Source organism: Phaenicophaeus curvirostris, chromosome Z (genome assembly GCF_032191515.1).
Source record: "Phaenicophaeus curvirostris isolate KB17595 chromosome Z, BPBGC_Pcur_1.0, whole genome shotgun sequence".
NCBI lineage: Eukaryota > Metazoa > Chordata > Aves > Cuculiformes > Cuculidae > Phaenicophaeus > Phaenicophaeus curvirostris.
Window position 1 is genome coordinate 62,127,806 of NC_091431.1, and position 27,244 is coordinate 62,155,049.

Genomic DNA, 27,244 nt, shown 5'->3' on the forward strand with positions numbered 1-27,244 from the left:
AAAATTTTCTGTGTGTTGGAACCTGAAATAATATTTGTTGGAAAGAACTATTATTTACATACTGACAGCCATTAAAATAACTCTAAGATCTGATGTTGTAATTACCATTGTCTATACTCTCTTGTTCTAGATCCAAGCAGGTTTCAGGACTGCTGGAGACTTTCTGATGGCTTTGTAGCTGCTGAAGCTAAAACTATATTACCCCATCGAGCCAGATCTAGGTGAGCATTTGATGAACTTAATATAAACATTAGATTTGGTTTGTGGTGATATTGGCAAAATATTTGTTGTTTTTCTTGCAGACAAAGTAAGAAATGAGCTTTCTGAATTGTTTCCATAATTTTTTCTCCCTAGGCCTGATCTCATGGATAATTATTTGGCTTTAGTGCTTTCTGCTTTTATTACCAATGGACTGCTAGAGGTAAGTTTCAGTTAAATAGATGCTCGCTATTTCTTTTTCATATAAACATTAAAATAAGATGTTGTACATTGTGTTGTAATAATTTTTTAACTTTCTGAAGGGTCTGGTTGAAGTGATCACAAGTAGTGATGACCATGTATCTGTTAGAGCAACTATCCTTTTAGGAGAACTTTTGCACATGGTAAGTATTTTTTTTGTTTTCTGAGAAAAAGTAGTATTAGTAACTAGTAGTAAATAGGTATTTCTATTGTAGCTTTGAATTTGTGTTGTGAACCTGGAACATCTACTTTTCATCAGAATAATGGGTTAATTTACATCAGTTACTCTGTTTGAGGAAAGGACCTTTGCCTATTTTTGCTTTTCTTGTAATGCTGCTAGCCCTCTGGCAGTGTGTTTAACTGTGCCAAACAGCCTAGGCAGATGAAATTTTGTATAGCTTGATGTGGCTGGGGCACTTGATACTATCGTTCATTCAGTTAACTCCAGCTTGGTGGAGTGCTCTTTCAGCACTGGCGTGTGTGGCCCCTGCTGAAGCTGAAGGTACATTACTTCTTACCCCTTCCTTCTGCCTAACATATGTTTTACAGTAGCTTTTTTCTCTTAACCTAAATGTTTTTGGCATAAAGAGGATACTATTGTTTTCATATATACTTCAGTGCTACCTTTCAGCCTCCCAAGGAGCTGTTAGGCATGTGTAAAGTGATATGACTAACCTTTCGTGCAAAACATATTTTTTGCATCCACTCTTGATGACCAGAATAGTATATGCATCGACACACTATTTGATTAATTTTTTAGTGGTTTTTTTAAAATCTTTTTTTCCAAATAGACTACTTCATTAGACACGCTAAGACTGTGAAATAGAACTTTGTGTTACAAAAATTTGTGAGTTATCAGACATAGTCTGCATCTTCAGACACCAGACTTAATTTCAGTGGTGATTAATGCCTCAAAAAACAAGACCACAATCTTGATCTACAGGATCACTTGTTACTACAGTCATTTATGACATCTCAGCTTAGCAGGATGGATCACAACCACAACAAATCTGTTCTTTAGTCTTTTCAGTGATTTTTCTTTAAAATTTTTGTTGAATTTCTTGAGTATTCGGTCATGTAGTTTAAACAAAGGAATCTGTAGTAACATATACTCCTTTTCTGATTTTGAATGGGAGTTACTGTAACTGACATTTGAATATGCTGCAAAGCATAGAGATTTTTTATTTTTTTGAGGACATGATTCATTAGACCTTTGATGAAAATACTGAAAAAAAATTGTACTTTATTTAGTTTTAAGACCTATAAGTAATTTCTTTATCTCCGTTATTCTTTAGTTTCCAAAATTATTTGTGAAACTGCATGTGTTACCCAAAGTAAAGGCAGTTAAGTGTTGAGTAATTTAGGAAGTTGTGTTAATGAATCAGATTTTTTTTCTGTGCTGAAAGATTTTAATAGAAATCCTCAACTTAAATTGTATTTCTAATTTTAGATTTTTTTTTTTTAGTACTTATATACACAGGACATAAGAATAGCTGATGCATTGCATGCTTCTGCAAGTTGCCACTTAAAAAAAAACACCAGTGCAAACAATACAGATTAGAAGGCTTTGAAATCTACAGTTTTCTTTTTACTTTCAGTTGTATTTCAGATGGACTAGTTAGACCAAATATTCAGAATGGTATGTGTAAGTTGTGCTCTGACACTGTGCAAAAAGTAGTTTTGTTGTTATACATTTATTAGTCTTGTGAGAAGTAGTAGATTCTTCAAATGTCAGTCCTGAAGACATTGCTGAAAGTGATGTGATGTAATGTTATTCTAACTGGTGTTCTGGTGTATTTCAGGCAAACACAATTCTTCCTCATTCTCACAGCCACCACCTGCACTGCTTACCAACGCTAATGAATATGGCAGCATCTTTTGACATCATGAAAGAGAAAAGACTGTAAGAATTCTAAGTTATGCTTAAAAGCAAAAATATTTACATCTCCTTTTCTCCCTACAGCTGAATGAAAGCCTACATAATAATTTTTCTGGTGCCTGAGACCACTGCTGTCTTTATTTAAAAGCGCAAATACATTTTTTTTTTCTTCAGAATTATTCATAAGTAAATTCTAAGACACTGTTTGACCAAGCAATATCTGAACTTCTGTTTCTTTGACCACTTCATCATTTCACACTTCTTTTTTGGCATTTTGATACAATTGAGCTTTCAAAACTAAAAAAGCCTATACTATTTTTTTTCTTCTGTTGTTATTTATCTGTAGCTAATTTAATGGTAATAGACCAAATCAATGAGTCGTCATTAATGTGACATGGAACTGGTTTTTTTTGTAGTTTGGTTTTGTTAAACTTCAGAAGAAAATGGTAATTATCTTCAATTAACATATTACTATGTTACATAGTAATTATATTAAAACTTTGGTGCTTTTGTTCAAAGTTTGTGTTGATAACGTTTTTCAGTTCCTTTCAATTCTATTAAAATATAAGAGTGAATGAACAAATTTTAAATTTAGTGTGCAGCATTCTGTAGTGGCATGTAGTAAAGCAATAGTAAGGAACTGTTTGGCAGTTGTGGTATCAATCAAATTAGATATATTTATGCATCTCACTAAAAGTTTATAAAAGCTTTTAACTCCTCTTTGAACTAGGAAAAAATGAATTTGGGGATGTTGAAAACCTATAATTATTTTACTTATTTTTTTATAATTTCTCTGCACATCTACTGATTTTGCAATTTTGCCTCTGAAGTGTTATAAAATACTGACTCCTGTGTACTTCACAGAGTTTAAACTTGAGGAAAGAAGCGTATAGGTTCATAGGCTCCCTTGTCTTTAAAAAGTGTTTCTGAGAACTCAGTGTTCTTACTTGTGTTTCTTTGTAGAAGATCACTTCAGTTCAGTGTGTTCGGATTTTTTTCTAGTAGTAAAATATGGGAAATGTTTTTTTAAAATTACTCTTGCCATTCCTTATCTGCCTTGCCAGATCAGTATTCTGATAAGTACATCATAACTTTAAATTTTGTCTATTTTTGTTGTGAGTGATAAATTACAGAGATTTTGAACTGCTTTTAGAGTGCTTTTAAGAAATTTAATGCTGTTTGGCATTTTAGTTTTGAAGAGTGCTTATGAATCAGTTTTTCATGTGTGAAAACTTTTTGAAAAAGGCATATCTAAAGCTCCATCACAGAATATTTCACTTAGTCAAAGCTGTGGAGTAAGAGGAAGGTTGAAGAGCAGAAGGGGTATGAGGATTACCTGCAGGTTTTTTGCTTTGGAGGATTTGTAAATGTACCTGATACAGTAGTAAAAATTCCTGTGTTTTTTAAGAAAGTGATTTTGTAGAAGTAGTATTTTTGTTTTATTTGTGGATCTTGTTTTTGGTTATCACTGCGTTATTTCATACTGTGAAAAACTACAAGCCCTATTACAGGTTAATTTTTCATAATATAATTAAGTGACCGAATTCAAACGTTGGTTTTTGAAGACAGAATTAAAAAAAAACAACTCGTCTTCATTATGAGAATTTCTGTTTATGGTGAAGAAAGGTAGACTTACCACCTCATTTTTAGACTTCCTTGTCTTAATTGCTCAGCAGATTTTTTTTTCACTTTCTACTACCATTAATTTGTAATTAACTGTTTCTGCCTTTGTCACTTGTCTTTTCTATTACTTTCCATCTTTTCCTGTAAAAATTATTACACACTGTCTGAACTCTTTAGGTATTAAGAGCAGGACAGGTACTACTGATACTCCTGCAACCCTCCAAGGCAAAAAAAAAAAAGAAAAATTTACATTTACAAGAAATAGTTGGTTAAACAGTTGAAGCTAGCCCCCTCGATTCTCAGCTTCACTGCAGAACATCGATTTACTGTGACATCTCACAATACCTTACCAACTTTAAATTTTACAATATCTTCTGTGAACTGTGGTGGGCACCTCTAGGTGTTTTTCAATTCTAGAAATCCTGAAACATGATTTTCTGCTTAATTTCAGTACAAGATTGAGGACTATGAAAACTTGTATCAAGAAAATGCTATTTGCTTGGAATTATTGGTTAACTATTTGCTGAGCTGTGTTTATTTACTTAATATGTAGCAGTGTTGCTCTTCAGTTTGATAAGTTGCCAAATACTGATTGCAATATTTTTTTCCATTAGACGAGCAAGTGCTGCACTCAACTGCTTAAAACGTTTTCATGAGATGAAGAAAAGAGGACCTAAACCTTACAGCCTCCATTTAGATCACATTATTCAGAAGGCAATCTCAACGCACCAAAAAAGGGATCAGTACCGTGTGCAGAAAGACATCTTTATTTTAAAGGTACTGCTATTATTGATCTTGCAAAACTGAATTTGACATCTTGTTCTGGAGTCTTAGATCCTGCCCCCCAAGCTTCACTCTCTCATCTAATTCACATTCATTTATGTGAGTTTGTTATAGTATTTTTTTCATTTAATTATGGTTGCTGTATGGCATTTCTAGAAATTAAAGTGTGAAGTTACCATTTTTTTTAATGCTTTTTAAGAACAGGACTGATCTCTTGCTGTTAGATTCATAATGCAATACTACAACCATGCAGTTTACATTCAAACGTGAATTACTGTGGAGCATGTCCCATTTAATGATTGTTACATGAACAGTAAGTATATCATGTGACAAGACTGAAAAAAACAATGCAATGAAGCTTACTGTAGTTTTTCATGTTTGTGTTCCAGGACACAGAAGAAGCACTTGTAATGAATCTTCGAGACAGCCAAGTACTCAATCATAAAGAGAACCTTGACTGGAATTGGAATCTAATAGGGACCATACTGAAGGTGAGTTTAAAAAGGACATGATATTTCTATGAAATTGTTTGTGGGGGAAAAAAAAAGTCTCAGTTTCACATATGAGTTTTGATTTTTTTTTTAATATTAATTCCATCCTGCATCCCATCATCTGTTTTATTTCAGATTAGGATGCCATGGGTTCTATCAGTGCTGATACAGTCTCTTTGTAGACAATCCTTAAACTACATGCAAAAATACACTGCAGTTAAATTCACATCCGTATCAAGCGTGTAGTACATTTCACGTAACTTTATTTATATAGACAAAGACTTACAGAATTAGCTATAATGACTTTAAATCTGCTAAAACTGTAGGCTTAATCAAAACTACACAGGAATACTGTCTTGTTCAGTTTCATAGCAGATATTTTTACATAACATGAGCTGAAGATTAAGGCTGGAGGTGGGTTATAGATCAGACCTCAGATGTGTAGATTGAGCCGCATGAAGATTTGAGGAGTAAACAATCCCATTGTATGTTTTGAACTTGTAGAAATACTCCCATAGCATCAAGTTTATAACAAAATTAATTTGTTTTTTGCAAAATAAAGGAAATAACTCTGACAGGGGAAGGCGTTATCTTAAATATATTTAATGCACAACTTTTAAGAGACTGTCTGCTTTTTAGGCAGAAAAGATACTTTCTTTGAGGTAGAAAACTTTCTGAGTGAGTACTCAGTGTAGTCTTTGAACAAAAATAGCTCTTGTCATTCTGTGCATCATTGTTACCTGCTACTAGCATTTTCTTATTGTTTTCTTCACTGTGTTGTTACGGAGGTGATAGAAGTGAAAAAAAAAGGATTGATGTTGACAGACATCATCAAGATTTAAAGAGAAAACATTCCTGTACATTTTTTCAGGGACTGATAAAGTAGAGAGATTAATAATGAAAATAACAAAAAATTACTTCTCTATTATCCATATTAAAAATCTGGTATTTGGAGAAGAGAATCTGAACATAATTGTTTATATTTCATTAGCTTTTCGTAGCTTATTTTCATTAGAATTGTGGCCTTGTACACATTGGATGCAACGGACAATCCCTGTATTTCTCTAGAAAAAAAAAATCAAACTGTTCTTGGAGCAGGAAGTGTGGGCTTTTCAGTAAAATATGGGAGTTTTATGGGTAACATTACATGCAGGAATTCTTAGACTTCTAATTATTAAGTAAAAACAGCTATAATAGAAATGAATAAATTGTAATGACTAATCAATGATTGATGTACAAGTTTCATATAATGCTATATTTGCTGTTTTTCTAGTGGCCAAATGTAAATCTAAGGAACTATAAAGACGAACAGTTGCACAGGTATGTAAAAAATTTTGTGGACCTCCTTTGAAGAAAGATTTGGAAAAACTTTGTTTTAAATAGCAGTAAAGTTTGTTGCATAGTTTGCATTTCTAAAACTTAAATCTGTAGGTAAGCAGCAAAAATAAAATTTACATTGCAGTGTTTGCTCTAAATAAACAAGTCTTTAAGCTTCGGTAGGTTCTTTTCTATACGCAGATATTTTGTATTTTTATTCCCTTATAAAGAATCATACCAGCTTTGCAATTACCTTATTTCATTTTGAACATTAAAGTATTACCTCTTGAATATTTCATACAGTAGTGTTTGATGTCAGCACTTGACAGGTTTTGACAGAATGGGTGTACAGTTGTACTGCTGTATAGCTACAGCTTTCATCAATAACCAGGAGGAAGTTATTTCTAGTTGCTATTAATGGCAAAGGATGCATTTGTGATTTGAAAAAAACAGTACAGTTCTGATTCCTCTCACATATGTTTGCATTAAGACATTTTTTACTTTTGTGCATGTGAGGTAATAGTGTTATTGATTAGTTCTTGGATGTCCCTTTTAACATACATTTCAGAAATAGATTTGATTAAATTATTTTGAAGAATAGTTCCGCATTGGTAGGCATAGAAAGCTGTTTATACATTAATCTCAGGAAAATCCTGGAACACTGAAAGGCTCGTGCTGCTCCAGTTTAAATTTTCGGTAAAAGTAATCAGACTGCTTTTATTAGTGATCACAGAATAAGTGGTAGTCTTATTGTAATCGTAGCCATAATTTTAAATAGCATTTGTATTTCTTCGTGTTTTTCCTTCCCTAAACATTACTGACCAATCTGTACTCTCTGCTAAAGGGTTATTTTCCAAATGTGGTGGATTCACTCAAGTATTGTTCATTAATTTCAAATAAATGAAGAAAATTTAGGATTGAATTAGTGTAAAAATTCAACTGTTCATTGATCCTTTCTGTAGGATTGTAGGTTAAATGCCTTAATGACTTTAAAGTGCTGTTGCAGGGACATGTCCCACTAGATCAGGTTACCCAAGGCCCCATCCGACCTGGCCTTAAACACCTCCAGGGATGGGGCAGCCACAGCTTCCCTTGGCAACCTGTACCCATGTCTCACTGCTCTCATGGTGAAGTTCTTCCTCATGTCTAGTCTAAATCGGCCCTTCTCCAGCTTATATCCTTTCCCCCTTGTCCTATCACCAGAGGCTTTTATGAATAGTCCCTCTCCAGCTGTCCTGTAGGCTCCTTTCAGGTACTGGAAAGTTGCTCTAAGGTCTCCTCAGAGTTGGACATAGTGGCTTATTCTCATTTTTTTTATTTAAGTTTTAATAGTGTTTGAGATATCTGCCTTCAGACAGAACATTGCATGTTATTTTAAAGCACAAATGTATGTTTTATTTTTTTGTGTTAAGAATTGGCAAGGGAGAGCTTTTTGATTCCTGCAATGTGAAACTCAGGCTGTATTGCCTGCCACAGGGCAAATTACAGCAGAACAAATAATAAGCATGACAATGAGAAGGAAGCTATGGCTTGTAGGAGCATAGATTTTGAGTTCCTTCACTTGTTTTAAGTCTTGATATGAAAAAACCTTTATAACATGCAGTACAGCTGCATCTCTGAAATCATGCCTGGGTATACATTACTGCTACTCTTTTAATAACTGTTGAAAATTTATTGCTTATTAGCTAATCTTGTGATAACATCTCTTTTCTACCAGCATCAGTTCGTACTGTGAGGCTGTTGTCATCTTACTGAAAAATAGCTAATTGTTTTTTTACTTTCTATAGGTTCGTAAGAAGATTGCTATATTTTTATAAGCCTAGCAGTAAACTGTATGCCAACCTGGATCTGGACTATGCCAAGGCTAAGCAGCTCACTGTAGTGGGTTGTCAATTTACTGAATTTCTTCTTGAATCAGAAGAGGTAAGAAGTTTTCGGCTACAAGATGGGAGGTAGAATGGGTAGTGCTGCTGCATGCCCTTTAGAGGAATAACTTTAATTTTAGCGGAGACTTCTGTAAACTTTGGGTGTTAAAATAAAATGATCAGCATGATTTAGAAATGCAACTTAAAATTTTGAATTATTCAGTGAGACACTGAGAAAGAAGACTATGTTAAAGCTGTATTTTGATGTAACTTCTACTTTAATAAATGCCACTTAAAGTTGTGAAGAAAAAAAGCTATAGATTCTTCCTTTCTCTACATCCTTTTTTCTTTTGTGCCAAAGACTCATATGCTTCAGGCCAGAGGAAAATGTCATGGAACAATCCTTTTATTGGCAAGAATAGAATTGGTTACAAGATGCCTTCAAGCTAAACCTTTATTTGCATTGAACCTTTTTTTGAGTCTGAATTGTGTTTGCCAGCCAGCATTTTTATTTTGTTGTCTGTATTGTGTTTGTACATTTTAGAAAATATTAAAATTACAGATTCCAATGAAGAAGAGAAAACCAGTTCTGTTAATAGTAAATGCTATTACTCTTTGTTTTGCTAGGACGGACAAGGTTACCTGGAGGAATTGGTTAAAGATATTGTACATTGGCTCAACTCTTCGTCAGGAATGAAACCTGAACGTAGTCTTCAAAATAATGGATTACTAACTACCCTTAGCCAGCACTACTTTCTGTTTTTTGGTACTCTCTCCTGTCACCCTCATGGAGTGAAAATGCTTGAAAAATGTAATGTGTTTCAGTGGTGAGTGCATTTATTCTCGTTGAATTGTGCTTGTGGATATAATAATTATGAAAATAGTGAATGGTGCATGAGGACCACGGTCTGTAAAGCTGAAAACTTTGGATTTCTTTTACTGACTTAGAAGCAAAGATCCCCAGTTGTGCAGGATTTTGATGGTGATTTGTTATTTTTTTTTAAGAAGAGGTCTTTTAGTCTACCATTACTTGAATAGATACAGGTGATTGTGTCACATAATAGATTTTTCCTGCCCACACCTGTCTGACGGAAGTCAATATCAGGAAATATTGTATGGTACTGAAAAGAAAGGAAAACAAAACCAAATTGAAACACAGATAATAACAACACAAATCAAAACAAAAACCACACAAACCACAAAAAACTATTAGGTATCTTGCTGTTTGTGAAATGTGATGATGGATGTTATACCTAACCATCAGTCCAATGGATGTTATACCTAAATTTCAGACCAACATCTAAGTGAAGCTCAAAATTTTGTTCATGTACAAATAAAATTACTGGTTTTGTCACAGTAAATGTGCTAGTGACTTATGTCAGTTTATTTTAAATACAGTAAACTTGATGCAACAATTCAAATGTTGTGTAGTCTATTTTTTTTAGTAAGTTGTTTTCATTGATTATTAAACTGCAAGAATTTCACTGATTTTTCACTTGATTTATCAAAAAGTCTAGGCAGTTAACAAGGCTAACCTTATGGCAAGCTTTCTATACGGAATGTTTTATACTGAGAAATTCATGAACATTAATTTCTGTACTTATAATCACTAATTAAAGTATGCTAGCAAAATTATTAGAGAGCAGTTAGAAAAAATGTTTGGGTTTTTTCGCCCAAAAAACTATTTGGTTCTCATTTGACTCTAATAGCTGTAATAGTTTGAAGTTATTCCATTTCATGCAAGAACTTATTTCCTTCTGCATTTATAGAAAGGAAAGTCTACTTCAAAGTAGTTAAATTTAAATTATTGATTGAATAAATAAACAAACCAGTTTCAGTGGGTTGAAATACTAATTTTTATCTTTTCTTGCCGCTTTCCCCCCAGTCTCCTTAATCTTTGTTCTTTGAAGAACCAGGATCACTTGTTAAAATTGACTGTTTCCAGTTTGGATTACAGCAGAGATGGGTTAGCGAGAGTCATTCTTTCCAAAATCCTGACAGCAGCTACTGATGTAAGTTCAGTTCAACTTATGTTCCATTGTTATTTGCCACTAGATACTTTTTATTCAAGGTGTATGACTATTTTTAAGCTATTATATATTCAGAAGGGATTTTATTTTTGTATTCAGAGAAGTGAAATCCCTTCTCAAGTAGCATTTGAATTTGCTGAGAGCTTCACACCATACACTATATTTATGCTCAAGGAATTAAGTCATTTAAATAGAGGTTTCTCTCATGTATGAAGGGGGTTAAAGCCTTTAAATGCATAAACCAAGTGTAAAGTTATAGTCTAGACTAGTGGACATCCTAAATCAATTGTGAAGGCATTTTTGACAGACAGAAATGTGTATTTCTAGCAGTAATAAACAAGTTGACCTTCCAGTGCTATGTACTGTTTTGATGACTGAAGTTACTGTATTGGAACTGAGAAAAAGCAATAGCTCAAGGAAAACAGGTTTTTTTCAGAAATAGGCCTTGGGATTTGTATTTTTGATTCAAATATGATGCATGGAAGTAAAATACAGACTTATGTAGGCTTGGGAGAGGAAGACGAACTTCTAAGAAAAGCGAAATCAATCAGGTGTGACATAATAGGCAAGCATTGATGCCAGGGAAATGACAATTAGTCAGTTGAAATCTAACTGGTGAGAGCTTCCAGTATTTCAGGGAGAGCTATCCCTCTGTTGCCTGGACAAGGCAGAATATATTCTAGAGTGGATACAAGAGAGAATGAGATAGGTACTAGCTTTAAATGCCTCATTGTATTTTAGAAGAGTTAGAGGGAAGGAAAAGAAATATAGGATATTCTTTCAGACCATCAAATATAGGATAATTCTTAAGGGTAAAGAGTGGGGGTTTAAATGTAGTGAAGATAGGGCTGAAGGAATGAGAGGTTGAAGCTTCCTACGGAATCTTTTGATGTAATCAAGTAATCTTTCGATGAATTGATGACTTTGATATCCTTTATCCAAAGTTCGTTTATGCCTAGTCCAAGCAAGAAAAAAGAAATCAGTATGTTGTGAGGACGCAGGTCTGTGTCTTTATGGGACTTCTAAGTTACTGTTAAATGACTGTCAGTTAAGAGCAATTTAGACTGTGGAAGTTCATTTCATGTCAATGGCTACTGGCTCTGTGCCTTCCACTGCCTCCCAGCTATTTTTACCTCATGCAAATGGGCCTCTTGTGAGGGAAGAGCACCAGCATTTCAGGTGTGTAGGAAATGTATACAGTGGTTTTGCAGCCATTCAGCTTACATATGATGCTTCCACAGAACTAATATTAGCCCCAAGGTCCTATCCCTGTCTGGAAAGAACTGGCTTAGAGTCTGTTGTTTGTAAAGTTGAGATTATTTTTTCACTTTAGCTCATTGTTTCAAAATTACTTGCAGTGGGTTTTATTTGCCATTTTATTGTCCCATCAGTCATGAATTTTTTTCTTATCTTTTGTTTCTCCAAACAGAAGATAAACACTGTTCTGATTCTGTACTAGCTATCTGGATAGATTAATTCGTGTTCAGGAAGTATTCCAGGAAGTGGAAGTGACCACTATTACCTTTTGTTCTCTTTGTACCATATTCAATGTACTTATAGCAGTAACAGCAATTCCTTATAGACAGATTAACACTTGAACTACATGACCCTGGATTCTGGTTTGATAGTATTGATTATTCTGTAGGCGTAGCATCTAGATCAAGTGATTGTTTCAGCGTAATAGCTTTTATTTTCCTCTTTAATAAATACACTGCTACTCGTCTGTTCCACTTACGAGGCACACCACTAATGTAGTGCAAGCTATTTCTGAACGGTTGTGCAGCCTAGGTCAGAATTGCAAGTCACTGTTTCATGGTCTTGGTATACGTCTTACATCATTCCTGCCTCCCCTTCAAGAATTAAGCCTCTGTATATTGAATAAGTAGATTACACACGTGATATTTGAAGTTGAAATAACAAGGCAAAGTTTTTGAAGTGAACGGTGCACATCTGTATTTCCTGCTCTAGTTTCCTTGGAACTCCTAATTGCTAAGTATTTCTGGAGAAGAACCCAGAGTTAACCTGGGTAGTGCTGTCCAGCCTGGACCAATTCACATATCTCTTGAAGTACAGATACTCACATACATCTCAACATAGATCATTTGTATTTCAACATATCGAAAATAAACTTGGTTATAACTATAATAGCCTTAAAGGTGTAGGGACTGAAGACTGTTTTGGGTACCTGATTTTTTTTTTTCCAGCTATGCTTGTCTAGGTATAGATAACACCTTTACTAGAAAGCGTACATAGTCAGGATTACTCTGGCACTGCAAGTTCTTGTAGATTAAGCCTGTTTCCTTCTATTTTTTGTGTATTTTTTTCTAATAGAAAATGGTGTCGGTTTATGGTGTTTATTCAGCAAGTTTTGAACAGCAGTACAGGAACTGACAGGATATTTCGTTCTGCTGTCACCTGGGGAAATTCATAGCAGTAAACTTAAGTGTTGGGAATTGTCTTATAGAAAATAACGTTTTAATATTTAGAAAGTTTTCTGAGAAGTTTTGAAGATCAGATACTTTTGGGAAACTATTCAAAACTTATTAAAAGTTCCACAGAAGTTCTAATATTTGCTTGTTAAAGTTTTTTGCAAAACATTGCATGCATGAAAGTGCATGCTGCTGCACTGGCCATTTACAAGGTATTTTTACTGCTGATCCTAGTGTCTGTGTGGTGCTATCACAGTGAATGACTAGTTGATAAGGGCTTTCCAAAGAGTCTTGCAGTGACTAGATTACTTGTGATCTCAAATTTCCCAATTGATAAGATAGAAATTGCCTTAATAGACTGTAGTTTTAATGCATAAGTGTGCATCATAGCTCCTTCCTGTAAAATATGGTAATTGGAATGTATTTTTTTAAAGTGATAAATCATTAACTGTGTTAGCTATTTTTCTTCCATTTAAAAAAGTGTTTTCTTTACTTTTGCAGAGCTGCAGATTGTATGCAACAAAACACTTACGAGTATTGCTGAGGGCTAATGTAGAGTTCTTCAGCAACTGGGGGATTGAGTTACTGGTGACCCAGTTACATGATAAAAATAAAACTATTTCTTCTGAGGCACTTGATATTCTAGATGAGGCATGTGAAGACAAGGTGAGCATCCTTTCCCTCTTTCTTCTCCTTTTCGTATGCTGCTATGTAAGCTGCTCCCTACCCCTTCGATCTGTATGAAAGTAGATGTATGCAGAAAGCTGTTGATGGTGTAGCTTTTTTTATTGTCATTGTTGGGCTTTATACTATTTTATAGAATTGATCCCCTTGGTGAAAATACTGTGGTATTAATGCCAAGTATGTAGACTTCTGGATTAATGCCTACTTTTAAATGTTAATTCAGGCTAGATCAGCTATTTTGATCATTATACTTCTTGTGAAATAATACATGTTTAATATCAGAAGGTACCTAAAGTGTATAATATTAGGATGAGGTTAGTGGTGTTTGATACTTCCTTTTGTGAAAAACGTGCTTCATTGCTGGCAGCTTGATGCACTTGGTAATTTTCAGAATATATTGTGCTCAGATACTTCTTTGGCATTTTTAATTATTTTAGGCCAATCTTCATGCCCTTATCCAAATGAAACCAGCTCTTTCTCATCTTGGAGACAAGGGTTTACTTCTGCTCCTAAGGTAAATGTTGACTATGATGTTTGACTTCATTATACTGTGGAAACAAAGAAGTACTTGTATTTATTCAAATTACATCATTTAAGTGGAGTACTAACTGTCTGATATTATTTTACAGGTTTCTGTCTATTCCAAAGGGGTTTTCATATCTGAATGAAAGAGGTTATGTAACAAAACAAATGGAAAAATGGCAAAAGGTAAAGCTAAGAATAAAATACGTGCATGTGATACTAGAAGGTGGAAGGGCATGAATATGTAGGTTTAAGAAGTCAGAGGTTTTTAAATGTATTGACAGTAGCAATGCATGTATATAAATGCGCAATGTTTGTATTATCTCCATGACTTACAGTCTAGTTGAAAAAGGTTGGCAGGGACTTTGCAGCTTTATAGCTCTTTCATACATGTCTGCTTTTGATTTACCCAGGCCTTTTATGTAATTTTTATATTTGAGCAAACATTTAAGGAGTATAGTGACTTTCTGAAATAGGTTGTTGTGCAAAATCTTATCTAGAGAAGTGTGTAAAAGGAGTAACACTTCTTAAGATACCTGTTACCTCTGGTTGTTGCTTATTAGTTAAATATAAAGTTCTTGAGGATAGAAATAGTTTATGCTGTTTTGAGGTGAATAGGAACATAAGACTATTGTTGTGAGTAGAATACAACTCTTCATACATTGGTTTGTTTTAATAATTGATTAGAAGTGCTTGGTCTCACTCTTGTTGGCAATTTTTTTTAACTAATTTGTAAGCTGTCACTTCTGTAGGAATAATGAAATGCATGGTGGTCTAACATTATTTGAGTTAGAGTCAGTTGTGATGTATTTCCTTCTTTCCTTCCTTTTTTAACACATTTACTGACATAATTATGGAAACAGTTGTTGACTCTGTAGATTCAGTGTACAGATGAAGTGCAGGAATTTTGGTGAGCCGTACCTTCAAATCATAAAGATTTGCCTTCCTCAAGGAACACTTCAATTATTGCTTCCTTATAAAGTACTGTAAAATAAAACCGCTGGATGTTTAATGTCAAACTTTGGCTGTCTTGTTTTAGGAATATAACTTAAAATATGTTGAATTGATTGAAGAACAACTTAATGAAGCACTTACAACATACCGCAAACCTGTTGATGGTGATAATTATGTTCGTCGGAGCAACCAAAGGTAAATCTGGGAGAATACATCTGTGAGTGTGATCTGGCAGGACTGATAAAGAACGCTTTAAACTAAAATCGATGGGTGAAGGGGATACCAAAACGATTGCAGTAGATAAGGCAGGGGTTGCCATGGTATTGCCTGAGGGTGGCAGTAGCAGTGGGAAATATTTACACTGCTCCTCATCACATGGAGGACTTGGGAGCATGTCTGAAATGTGTGTACACCAACACATTGAGTATGAGAAGCAGGATGGTCTGGAAGCATTAGTCAGTTCCCAGAGCTATAGTACCATTGGTGTTGGTGAGACTTGGTGGAATGATTCCTATGATTGCAGTGCTGGGATGGAGGGCTGTAGGCAGGGTAGGCAAGGTGGAGCTGTCACTGTGGGAGGAATACAAGAAATAAAGGAGGTGGTGTCATACATGTCTACTACTGATTGCTCAACCAGGGTATTGGCACTGATAAGGCATTCTATTTCTGAATCAGTAGCCCATGTGTTTGTGGGGGATTTCAACTTCTCAGACAACCACTGGGAATATCATAGTTCTGGTGATGAGCAGGTCTTGGAAATACTCACAAATACTCAGTGAGTCAGCTAGGAAAGACGACCTCCCGGACTTGCTCTTTCTGAATAGAAGAGGACCTGTGGGAGATGTGATGGTAGGTGGTTGTCTTGGCCACAGTGAAATTTTATGATCCCTGAATCAAGGTTGTGCTTCACAGGAAGAATAAAGACCTGTAGTTCACATATGCAGGGAGGAGACACAAAAGGCCTGTATCAGCTGAATATTCCAAAGTCCATGGGGCCTCATGGAATTCCTTCTGGAGTATGGAAGGAGCTAGTGGGTGTAATGGCAGGACACATTTCTAATCATCTTCCAGAAGTCTTGGGAGTTTGGAGAGGTCCCTGCAGACTCCAAGTGAGCCAGTCTTTACAGGAAGGACTTCAGATGATACTGAATGTGCCGGCACATAAATTCTCTAATACTAGTTTTAGAGTTTTAGAAAGCAAGTATCGTTTATTACAGTGGCAGACGCAAGGGGGGATAATTCCACCAATCGTGTAATGACACCAGAGCTGGTTACAGAATATATTTCCTATCTACAGGGCTCTGGAGCGAGTCCGGAGAAGAACAACAAAGATTGTGAGGGGGCTGGAGAACAGGTCTTTCGAAGAGTGGCTGAGGGAGCTGGGGTTGTTTAGCCTGGAGAAGAGGAGGCTGAGGGGAGACCTCATTGCTCTCTATAACTACGTGAAGGGAGGTTGTAGAGAGGAGGGTGATGGCCTCTTCTCCCAAGTGACAGGGGACAGGACAAGAGGGAATGGCCTCAAGCTCCGCCAGGGGAGATTTAGGCTGGACATTAGGAAAAAATTCTTCACAGAAAGGGTCTTTGGGCACTGGAACAGGCTGCCCAGGGAGGTGGTTGATTCACCTTCCCTGGAGGTGTTTAAGGTACGGGTGGACAAGGTGCTAAGGGGCATGGTTTAGTGTTTGATAGGAATGGTTGGACTCGATGATCCGGTGGGTCTCTTCCAACCTGGTTATTCTATGATTCTATATATGTAACATTTCCCAGAAATCTCATGCATATTCTGTTACTTACAAAGACTCATTTTAATGTTACTATGATCTTCACTACAGCCAAGTCTCCACTAATTGGTGCAGTACCAGTTTTCTTTCTGACTTTACATTCTTTAGATAGAGAGAATACAAACAAATGGAAATGATTATGGAAGATGACATATCTGTTCAGCACATATCATATTTAAGACAAGGCATGATCTTTTCTCAAGAGAACGGTGTCTGAAAAAAAACCGCGCTGTTTGAAAACAAGTTGACTGAAAAACATGCTATCTGTCTGCAACTTTCAAGAATACAGCTACTTAAATGAGACTTAACTGAATTTAGAAAATTGATTTTCCTTTAGCTCAAGCCAGAATATTCCACTTCTGCAATAGTAACTAGTTCTTGCATCCAAGAGAAGACTCGGGGAACTATGGACCTGGTAGTCTAAGCTCAGTTCCTGGAAAAATTATGGATAAAATTACACCGGGTACTTTTGAAAGGCAATTAAAGAACAGTGCAATCAGGCATAGTCAGTATGCCTCCTGAGGGGACGGGCTTGCAGAGGTATCTCAGTAGATGGGAGTATTGGAGAATGATTAATGAGATGAAATTTAAAAAATCTAGATGCTGGATTCTGCACCTCAGAGTAACAGTGGGCACGGGTATTAACTGGGATATGAGTGGCTGGAGGGCAGCCCTGCAGAAAGAGTTCTGGGGTGCCAGTTGGCAGCAGCTCAACAGGAGTCAGCAATGCCCTTGCAACCAGGAAGGCAAACCCCATCCTGGGGTGCATCAGTCACAACAGAACCAGCTGGTGAGAAGTGGTTATCCCACTGTATTTAGCATTGATGAAGCCTCACCCTGGGTGCTGTGTGCAGTTCTGGGCCCCAGAATATGAATGCATCCCAGGGAAGGTAGCAAAGCTGGTGAAAGGTCTGGAAGGCGTATAGTATAAAGAGTAGGTGAGAGTTTAGTGTTTCTCTGTCTTGGAGAAAAGGAGGCTGAGGGGCTACCTTGCTGCTCTCCACAGCTTCCTGAGGAGCAGAGGTGAAGAAGGAGGTGCTGAGTTCTTCTCCTTGCTATCCAGTGTTAGGGCCCATGGGAATGGTTGAAAGATGCACCAGGGAAGACTTAGACTGGACATTAGGATGCATTTCTTTACCAAGAGGATGGTCAAACACTTGCCCAGCCTTCTTGGAAAGGTGGTCGATGCCCCATACCTGTCAATGTTTCAGAGGCACTTGGACAATGCCCTTAAAGTGCCTTAGCTTTTGGTCTGTCCTAAAGTGATCAAACAGTTGGACTAGATGGTTGTTCTAGATCCCTTCCAACTGAAAAATTCTTTTCTGTTCTGAGTTCTCAAAAAGAATTCTCTTCTGCAAAGTTTCAAGAGTAACTCATTGCCTTACACTACAGTGTAATTTATTTCAAAAGAAAATGTCAGAATTGTTGGGAAAGCATATGATTTCTCTTTCTGCCAGATTACAGCGTCCACATGTCTACCTGCCAGTTCACCTTTATGGCCAACTGGTGCACCATAAAACGGGCTGCCATTTATTGGAGTCTCAGGTGAGGATAGTAACTGTTTATAACTTGAAGGATTTTAAAGAGTACTGCAATGTTTTAAAAGAGATGGCATTTAAACAGTCATTGCAAAATAAGTTGGTTATGAAAGTATTAAATTAAATGGGGTCACAAAGTTGTGAAGACAGTCTTTGCCATCAAGTGTCATGGAAAATTCCTTCCTGATGCTGAAGTATTGGGTGAATACCTTGCAACATTTTTCTTGAGATGGCTAGCAGAATCCTAGAATGGAAAGTAACTCACCAGTAGAAATTATTTTTCAGTCTGAGTGAGTGAATTGTATATTGGCAAGTAAAACTGTGCCTATCCTTTATACATACAAAAATGTGATGAGTGAATAAAATTTCTTTCTAATATCTTTAAAAGTGAAGAAACCAAACCTTAAGCCAGTTCATGGTTGCTTAAATTAATTCACTTTTTATGTGGGTGTGCAAGATGATGTAATTTATTGAATATGATAGCTGAAATATCAAAGAGAAAGTTTATGTTGCGTTGTGTTAATCAGATCTGTTCCCTTTACAAAATCTGAATTGACTTGATGCAATCAGTGGTTACATTTTCTACTTGAATTGCCATTGCTGTTAATTTATGCTGTTCAACTGCTATTCATTTTAGGATGCATGCTTTTAAATTAATGCTTTACTTTTTCTTAAAAATGCAAGAGAACCTGTTTGAATCTTTTCATTTTCAGCTGAGGTTGTTTTTTTCCTTCTGTTTTTCTTCTTCAGAGTATTGTTACAGATCTAAGTTACACTGTTCGTTCCCCAATGCTGGATAAATGGGAAGGAATTAAGCAGCTGAAAGCAGCCCTTTGGGCCTTGGTTAGTAATAAGTTATTTAAGTTCTGTTATGACTCTTGATTCTGAAATAACTAAGCAAAATCCCCAAGAATCAGTTATTGGTGTTTTTGTCATGAAACATCTTGAGTTTTTGGGGTTGGTGTTCTGTACCTTAACTGGACTTTCGGTCACATATGGTTTACTTTTGATGTTCTGAGTTTTTAGATAGTCACATTGTCTTTTTTTTTTTTTTAACAAATTGCCACATGTAACAACAATATTAATAGGGAAACAGTAGATACAAGTGCTTTGATCTGATTTTAGTATATTTACTGCAGTGGTCCAAAACTCAGTGTTTCTTGAAGAAAGCTTGCTGCTGCTGTTAATGTGTGTGAATATATATGGTCATGACACCCTTGGTACTTGGGGTAGGCAAAAACCTAGTGTTTCCAAGCTAGACTTCTAAATTTGCTTTGCCACATTTTCAGCTGTTTTTTTCTTGTCTTCCCCAAAGTTTACTTTGGAATATTTGTCTGAAGTGACAATTACTGGAAGATACTATAGATAAGTAATAAAATGCCTGTGCAAGAGGAATATAAAATGAGTAAACCAAGATCATACCACTGGCTAGTAGAACTGGTTAAGTGGGGAATATATAGAAGGTAATTGTGATCAGTTTTAGATATTATACAAAGTGTGCATAGTTCTTTTTTTTGTTTTGCATGACTAGATAATGCCAAAAAAGTGTGTTTAAATCTCCCTTTGCTTTGAGAAGATGCGGCTTGAAATTGTACTACCAGCAGACAAAAATTTTGAAAGCTTTACAATGATAGGGATCACATCCAAATCAAAACTTTCTTGACAAACTTTTATTCCAGGGCAATATTGGATCATCAAATTGGGGTCTTAACTTGCTTCAAGAGGAAAATGTGATTCCTGACATAATGGCACTTGCTCAGCATTGTGAGGTTCTCTCTGTTAGAGGGTATGTGTGTCTGATTTATACATAATATTTATAGATAGTAGTTGCAATAGGTTTTCAAGTAGCCTTGTCTAATTCTCATTAATATAGTTTTTGCGGTTACTTGGAAATTTGTTAATAAAGTTGATTAAGGACTGAGTACTGATCTCAGTCCTCTACAGTCGCAGAATTGTATAGGAAGTCCTAAAGAATATTTAGTAAGCAAATGTAACCTGTGAAAAAGATACGTAGTACTTCTCTTTGTATTTAAAAAAACAAACTAGTATCTGCTTATTTCTCTAGCATCAATTTATCATTCTGTAATTTTTATTCAGTGTCTTTTTGGGGTCTTTAAAAGCATAGAGATGGTCTTTTGCCTAATATTGCTGCTACATTAATGTTTGTCCTTCCGTTTGTGTTTTTAAAGGTGATAGTTTACCATATTTAATCAGGCTTTCATAATAATTAGGGAAGTTTTTTTGAACATAATGTTCTCAGATATTTTAGTCCATTTCTTAAGTTTCCAATGTTTTACAAATAAAAATTAATAAAAAGCTTCTGGGAAGCTTTTTTGAAGTTTCTCGTTAATTGTTTTGAAATTGTTTCCTTTCAAAAGAGAAATAAGTTTAGTTAAATTAGATGCTATTATTGTTGCTCTTTTTTCTATATATACATTAAATACAGAACCTGTGTCTACGTGCTTGGTCTAATAGCCAAAACTAAACAAGGATGTGACATTTTGAAGCATCACAACTGGGATGCAGTGAGGCACAGTCGTAGACAGCCTTGGCCGGTGGTCCCTGATGACATGGAACAGCTCTGCAATGAACTTTCTTCTATACCCAGCACTCTAAGCTTGAACTCTGAGTCCACCAGTTCTAGGCATAACAGTGAAAGCGAATCTGCTCCTTCAAGTAAGTACCAAGTACAACAAAACAAATGCAACAGAACAAACAAACTCAAACCCAAAACAGCATTTTGTGTTCTTTCCAGCCTTTTGGCAGGTGGAGGTTCAGGGAAATGGTGTAAGGGTGTTATTGCAAGAAAGAAGAATGCAAGCAAGGGGATGGAAATGTATACGTTCAGGGAGATGTAGACGAGTGAAAGGGAAGAGAAGAGTCTTTGGTTTACTTTTAGTGTAGAAATAAGGAATTGTAACATCAGGGCAAGTTACTAGTTTTTATGTTAAGTCATTGCAGCTTGCTGCAATAGTCATGCAGAAATCTCCATGCTTAGTTATTAAGATACCTTTACATGGTTGCTTTCAAAGGAATATTCTAGAACATAAATACAAATAGTCTGTGTATATATGCACACAATATTGCTGTATTTCAGTTCTTGTGTGGTTTGAGTATCGTAATATCTTTTAATTTTGCTGTGGAATTTAAATCTAGTATACCATACTTCAATACCATTAAAGGGGCTTATAGGTCTTTCAGAAGAAACCCTATTAGCTGAATATTTGCACTGAAGTAAGAGTATGGCTTTTCTTCTGAAGCAATGAGACCTTCAGCTCACATATTCCTCAAGATACTTTGTTTACACTATTAAGTTCTGCAGAAGAGGATCTTGAATTAAAATTTCAGTAAATCACCTAATCTCCCACTTCGACTTCTATACAATTGTTTACTTTTTCACAGCCTAGTTTATACACTTTGAAGAAATGTCCATTTTCCAAGACAAAGTCTTATATAATTTCAGGTATGTTCATCATGGAGGATGACCGTTTTGGTAGTACTTCCACTAGTACATTCTTCCTAGATATTACTGAAGATGCAGAGCAAATATTTTATGACAGACCTGGACCTTCAAAGGACAAAGACCGTAGTCCTTTCCCTTTTTTTTCTTCTAGTAGGCTTGTGAAAAATCGCATTCTAAACTCTCTTACTCTGCCTAATAAAAAACATAGGAGTAGCAGTGATCCAAAAGGAGGAAAGCTGACATCATCTGACAGTAAATCAGGCCTGAGGCGAAATCGTACGGTAACAGAACCTTCTGGGGAAGAATTCAACCCTGTTTTCAGAGTTCCAAAAATCCAGACTTTACGACTGGAAACTTCTTTTGTTGGAAGTAAGCACATGGAAGACAATGATAGTACCCCAAGTATTGGAGAAAATGATTTGAAGTTGCCAAAAAGTCTTGGAAATGAAATTCACCGGGAAAACACAAGCAGAGAAAGGCTGATAGGTGATGGTACTACACAAACACATTTCAAAAGTCGTAGTTTAAGTTTTAATACGGATACCACAACAAGTGGCATAAGCTCAATGAGCTCTAGCCCTTCTAGGGAGACTGTGGGTGTGGACACTACAAATGTAGATACTGACTGTGGAAGTTTGAGCACTGTGGTAAGCACAAAAACAGTTAAACCAAGTCACTGTTCAACACCGCAGTCTAATCATCTGCCTCTCTCAAAATCCAACTCGGTATCCCTGGTACCTCCAGGGTCTTCTCATACTCTTCCCCGAAGAGCCCAGTCTCTTAAAGCTCCTTCTCTTGCTACGATAAAAAGTCTTGCTGACTATAACTTCAGCTACACAAGTTCTCGAGATGCCTTTGGCTATGCTACACTAAAACGCTTACAACAGCAGAGGATGCATCCTTCACTGTCTCATTCTGAAGCCCTAGCATCTCCAGCAAAGGATGTGCTGTTTACTGACACTATTACCATGAAGTCTGGAAGCCTGGATTCTCGGTTAACCCCAAGCCGGTAAGAGATTATTATGTGTTCATTGCTTAGTTTAAAGCTCTAAGAAAAATTAAATAAGGAAAGTATCTTTCTTATATTTTTTCCAACTTCACCTGAAAGTGACGGTTGTTGCAAGATGTTTCATAATTCCAGTGAAAGTTGTATCATTATTGGGAGAATAGTAAAAAGAGAATTCTCAGCTTTCTAAGTGCTGTCAGAGAAGGCCAGTTTTCATAATTGTGCTCAGCCCCTCTAATGCTGTTACTGACAAAAGAAAACATTTCCTTTTATCACATTTTCTTCCTGTGTAACTTTTTTTAGTATTTAAATGCAGTTACATTGCTAATGTTACTATGGTGGCAATCACACAAAATTGCCCATGTAGTCAGTGCTGTGTTTTGGAAGAGGTTTTTCTGCTGCTTGGTGAGGTTTTTAGGACAGGAACTCCTGCCAATACACTATATCTGTATTTACTATGACATTGAGAGCAGTGATGAGATACTGGTGCCCCTAATAGGAATGTCAGTTTGGCATCTTAGCTACAACTAAGAGCTAAGATTTTATTCATAGCTTTTATTTTTAGGTGACAGTGTCATCTCTTTATTTTTGAGTAATATTAAATGTTCTGAAGACTAATTGGATAGTTACATAAGATATATAGGTCATAACATTGACAGTGTTCCCAGCAGCTGCATTTAACAGTTAACAACTTTGTCTTAACAGCCCTTAGACCAACTTTTTCCTTTCAAATTATCTTTCAGCTAGTGCACTTGGATTTTCACATTACTATTAAAAGGAATAAAACACTTTCTATCTCTGTTCTTACTGAAATACCCTCTCTCAGATGAGAGAAGGGAGAGTAGCATTAGTCATTTGCCTGCTGCATGGAACAGCAACTGCCCGGTCCGTGAACTGCACTCTGTGTAGCCATTGGGTGTATATAGTGCCTTTTTATTACTTGGTGGGTTTGTCCTGATTAAGAGCAACATTCATTTGTTGATATTTTCACGTGGTTCTGCAAAGATGCCATAAAAGATAAGTTGTTCCCTTTGTTCAGTTAAGCTGGAAGTAGAGTGAGTGTGCTAATTAAATTAAGGATGATTCACTAGTTAAAGCTACACTACCCTGGAATCAGAAGTGCTTTTCCTTGCTCTGTCACTGTCATCCCATGCTAGTGCAGAAACATTTCAGACATCTCAGTGGCAGTACAGGTTCTGTTGTGACTGTCAGTGTTGTACCATTCCTTGTAGTCATGCTCTTGATGTGCAAGACAGCCTTGCTGCAGCGGACTGTTATCATGATGCTCTGCATGCAATGTAATACTTAGCAATATTCTTGATGCTTAACTGTTCACGATCTCTTACATCGGTGGTTAAGCTGACCAGTTTAATATTGAACTGAAATGTCTTGTGTTCCCCTATCTCTGAAAAGGCTTAAAAATTGCAGACGTACATGTTACAAGAGATTGTCAGTTTGTGTTGGTTAGTACTATAATTGATTGGAAAGACTATGGTGTAGCTAATATGTGTCTTTCTTACTGGTTACTGCTGAGTATCTCTACCAAATTATTATAGTCCTTTTAATTTCAGATTATGCTACTAGTTCTAGCTAAATATTGCCCTTAACTGATGTTTAAGTTGTAAATAGGAAAGAAATATTCTGTTACTTTGTCTACCAAGACTATTTTTTGTAAGTCTTCAGAAGAATTTCTTGGGTTCATTCTGTTAACCTAACACTGCCAAGTCCACCACTTAACCATGTTCCTAAGCACCACGTCTACATGTCTTTTAAATATGTCCAGGAATGGTAACTGCACTGATTCTATGGGCAGCCTGTTCCAATGCTTTCTTAATATCCACTCTAAACCTTGCCTACCACAACTTGAGGCCATTTCCTCTTATTGTTTTGAAGTACAGTTTGGCTTCTATTGTATATAAGTCCACTGCAACTGTCATTAGCAAGGTCAGAATTAGTTATCAGCAAGAAAACTACTGTTTTAGTAGTAATTAATTAGTAATTACTACTGTAATTAGTTTTCTGCACATTCACACTGGGGCTTTTTTAGAGTACAGAAAAAAAAATGTTCCTTGCTTGCATCACTGGTACCCTAGCAAGTTTGAGCTTTGTGTTTGCAGGGATGTGCCTGCTCAGCTTAGGTTTCCTGAATATCCAAGGGAGGTACATTCAGTGTATAGGTATTTCAAAATGAAGCAGTTAGCAATCTAAAAGCCTAAATCTTTACTGACCATGTCTGGGCTACAAGTATTTGAAGCATGGTAAGTTGGAGAAAATTTATGGTTTTGCAGGGTTGGCAGCCCCTCAAGCAGAAGTGTTATCCTGCTGTCGTTCAAGTCTCTGATCCAGGACTTCCAAGAAAAAAAGCTTTACAAGGGGAGCTGTCAAACCATGCAGGACAACATGAGACAGAAAAGGCAGTGAGCCTATAGCTATAATTTGACAGAGTAACAAGCTCTGGGCTCTACAATGAGAAGTTGAGGGTAGTCTTAGTATAAGCACTCCTTACTTGTAATGTGCCAGAAAATGAGACATTTATCAAGATTGTGATTTATTATTTCAATGTTACAGGTTCATGAAAGCTTTGAGTTATGCATCGTTAGATAAAGAAGATTTATTAAGCCCTATTAACCAAAATACACTTCAGCGTTCCTCCTCTGTTCGCTCCATGGTTTCGAATGCTACATATGGTAGCTCTGATGATTACATTGGCCTTGCTCTCCCAGTAGATATCAATGAAATATTTCAGGTATGTGCTAACTTAATGGGTTAATTTACCTGTCAGTCAAATTAAGATAGTCAACTGTTGCATTTTCATCTCGAAAAATGTGGAAAAATTGTTGTGGTACTTCCAAGGAATGTGTTTTGGAAAACAGGAGTTTCTTTTCTAACCCTGTTTAAAGAAAAGTGCTAGTATATTTTGTATGATTAGGGCAATAATGACAGTCTGGGTTAGAATTAAACAATGGTATCGTAAGTATGCTGTCTATGATTTCTAGTTGACAGCTAGCTTTTGTATTAAAATTAGCTTAGTCTGACATCTAATACTTCTTTTAGCCAACTAATTGATGTGTTCATTGGTCAACTGTAAATGATGTACGTAATCACATAGTTAACTTCCTGCTACCTTGATCTTGATTAAATATTACTTTATTTGTATGTATATCATCATAGCAAAAATTATATTGTCTTTACTTAACCCCACAGATAGAGGTCAAAGCAAATTATTTTAAGTGTTCTATCAGTTGCCTTCCTCTTCATACTTTGTTAAAGCACGTTCCTATCTAACTTATGCATCACAAGGTTTAAAATGCTATTACTTAATGAACAAAACCAGGTCATGGTGTATGCCAAAGGTAAATCAGTGGCTTATCTTTAGTTTACTTAGTCTTTTCCTTTCAAACCTGAATTACTTTCTTACTAATCTAAAAAAAATACTAAAGCCAGAGCAAAGGCAAGATTTTCCATCATAGAATCATAAAATCACCAGGTTGGAAGAGACCTCTTGGATGATCAAGACCAGCCATTCCTATCTGCTACTAAAACATGTCTTTGAGCACCTTATTCAATTGTACCTACTGCTCTGCTCCCTTCATGCAAAGACTGCTTTTTCTTTCTCTTTCAGTCTTTGTGACGTAATTGTGTTTACCTTATCTTGTTTACCTTATCTTGTTACCTATGTTTCTTATCTTTCTTTTTGTACAGCTGAGACGTCTCAACTTTACGTCTTACAGGCAACTTTTTAGATATTCTGGGTATCTCCAGTGGTGTAGTGATCACGGACAGATCGTTAAGCCACTGAGCCACTGGTTTCTTTGCAGTCTGTCAGCACTATGTTTTAACGTTTACTTAATGTTTATAAGCCTTGCTTAAAAAAATTTCGTTCACAAATGTGTGGTTTTTTTCTTTAGTACTTTTGAGCCCATTCTTGATTTCCTCCTCTAATTAGATCTCTTTCCTGAAATGAAAAATGGGTAACATTTCGTTGTCTCATACAAAGCTGGTTTTCCATTGTATATGATTATCACCTATGCTAATTTTAATTTTCACTTGAATATTCCAGGTAAAGGAAACTCCTTATTTCCAGAAGAAAACCGCACCTCCATTTGATGACCGTGGAACTAGAGTCTTTGCACCTGATGCAGGAGGTACTGCTTTTGTTCCTCTTCTGTACCTTTCTGTTGTTCGTTTGTACATTGGATGAGATTGGGTGTTGTTTTATTCCTTGTATTTTTCTTCACAGAAAAAGTTATTTTTACCTATTAAATTGAGAGCTGCGTTCTGGATTCAGGATAGCAGGCCGTTAACTCACTGTTTTATTCAGTTTGAGATAATGCGTAGTTTCAGAGCAATATAAGCTTAGTCCTGTTCTAATAAATGAAGGAGGAAAGTCTGCATGTCTTTTAAAATGAGCTAATGGTAA

The 27,244-nt window shown here is 36.1% G+C and overlaps 1 protein-coding gene across 2 annotated transcripts in view; it reads left to right on the top strand.

Annotated features, from left to right (window-relative positions):
* Positions 1 to 27,244, top strand: part of RICTOR (RPTOR independent companion of MTOR complex 2) — an 82,964-nt gene that overhangs the window by 43,855 nt on the left and 11,865 nt on the right. For both annotated transcript variants that reach the window (XM_069880072.1, XM_069880074.1), the window contains exons 13-33: positions 131 to 221; positions 355 to 421; positions 522 to 602; positions 2,262 to 2,362; positions 4,576 to 4,738; positions 5,134 to 5,235; positions 6,509 to 6,555; positions 8,340 to 8,475; positions 9,045 to 9,244; positions 10,303 to 10,429; positions 13,378 to 13,542; positions 13,998 to 14,074; positions 14,190 to 14,268; positions 15,122 to 15,231; positions 18,275 to 18,362; positions 19,106 to 19,198; positions 20,035 to 20,141; positions 20,802 to 21,031; positions 21,819 to 22,827; positions 25,393 to 25,570; positions 26,885 to 26,969. In XM_069880072.1, the coding sequence (XP_069736173.1) occupies positions 131 to 221; positions 355 to 421; positions 522 to 602; positions 2,262 to 2,362; positions 4,576 to 4,738; positions 5,134 to 5,235; positions 6,509 to 6,555; positions 8,340 to 8,475; positions 9,045 to 9,244; positions 10,303 to 10,429; positions 13,378 to 13,542; positions 13,998 to 14,074; positions 14,190 to 14,268; positions 15,122 to 15,231; positions 18,275 to 18,362; positions 19,106 to 19,198; positions 20,035 to 20,141; positions 20,802 to 21,031; positions 21,819 to 22,827; positions 25,393 to 25,570; positions 26,885 to 26,969 (3,336 nt within the window). The remainder of the gene's footprint in view (positions 1 to 130; positions 222 to 354; positions 422 to 521; positions 603 to 2,261; positions 2,363 to 4,575; positions 4,739 to 5,133; positions 5,236 to 6,508; positions 6,556 to 8,339; positions 8,476 to 9,044; positions 9,245 to 10,302; positions 10,430 to 13,377; positions 13,543 to 13,997; positions 14,075 to 14,189; positions 14,269 to 15,121; positions 15,232 to 18,274; positions 18,363 to 19,105; positions 19,199 to 20,034; positions 20,142 to 20,801; positions 21,032 to 21,818; positions 22,828 to 25,392; positions 25,571 to 26,884; positions 26,970 to 27,244) is intronic.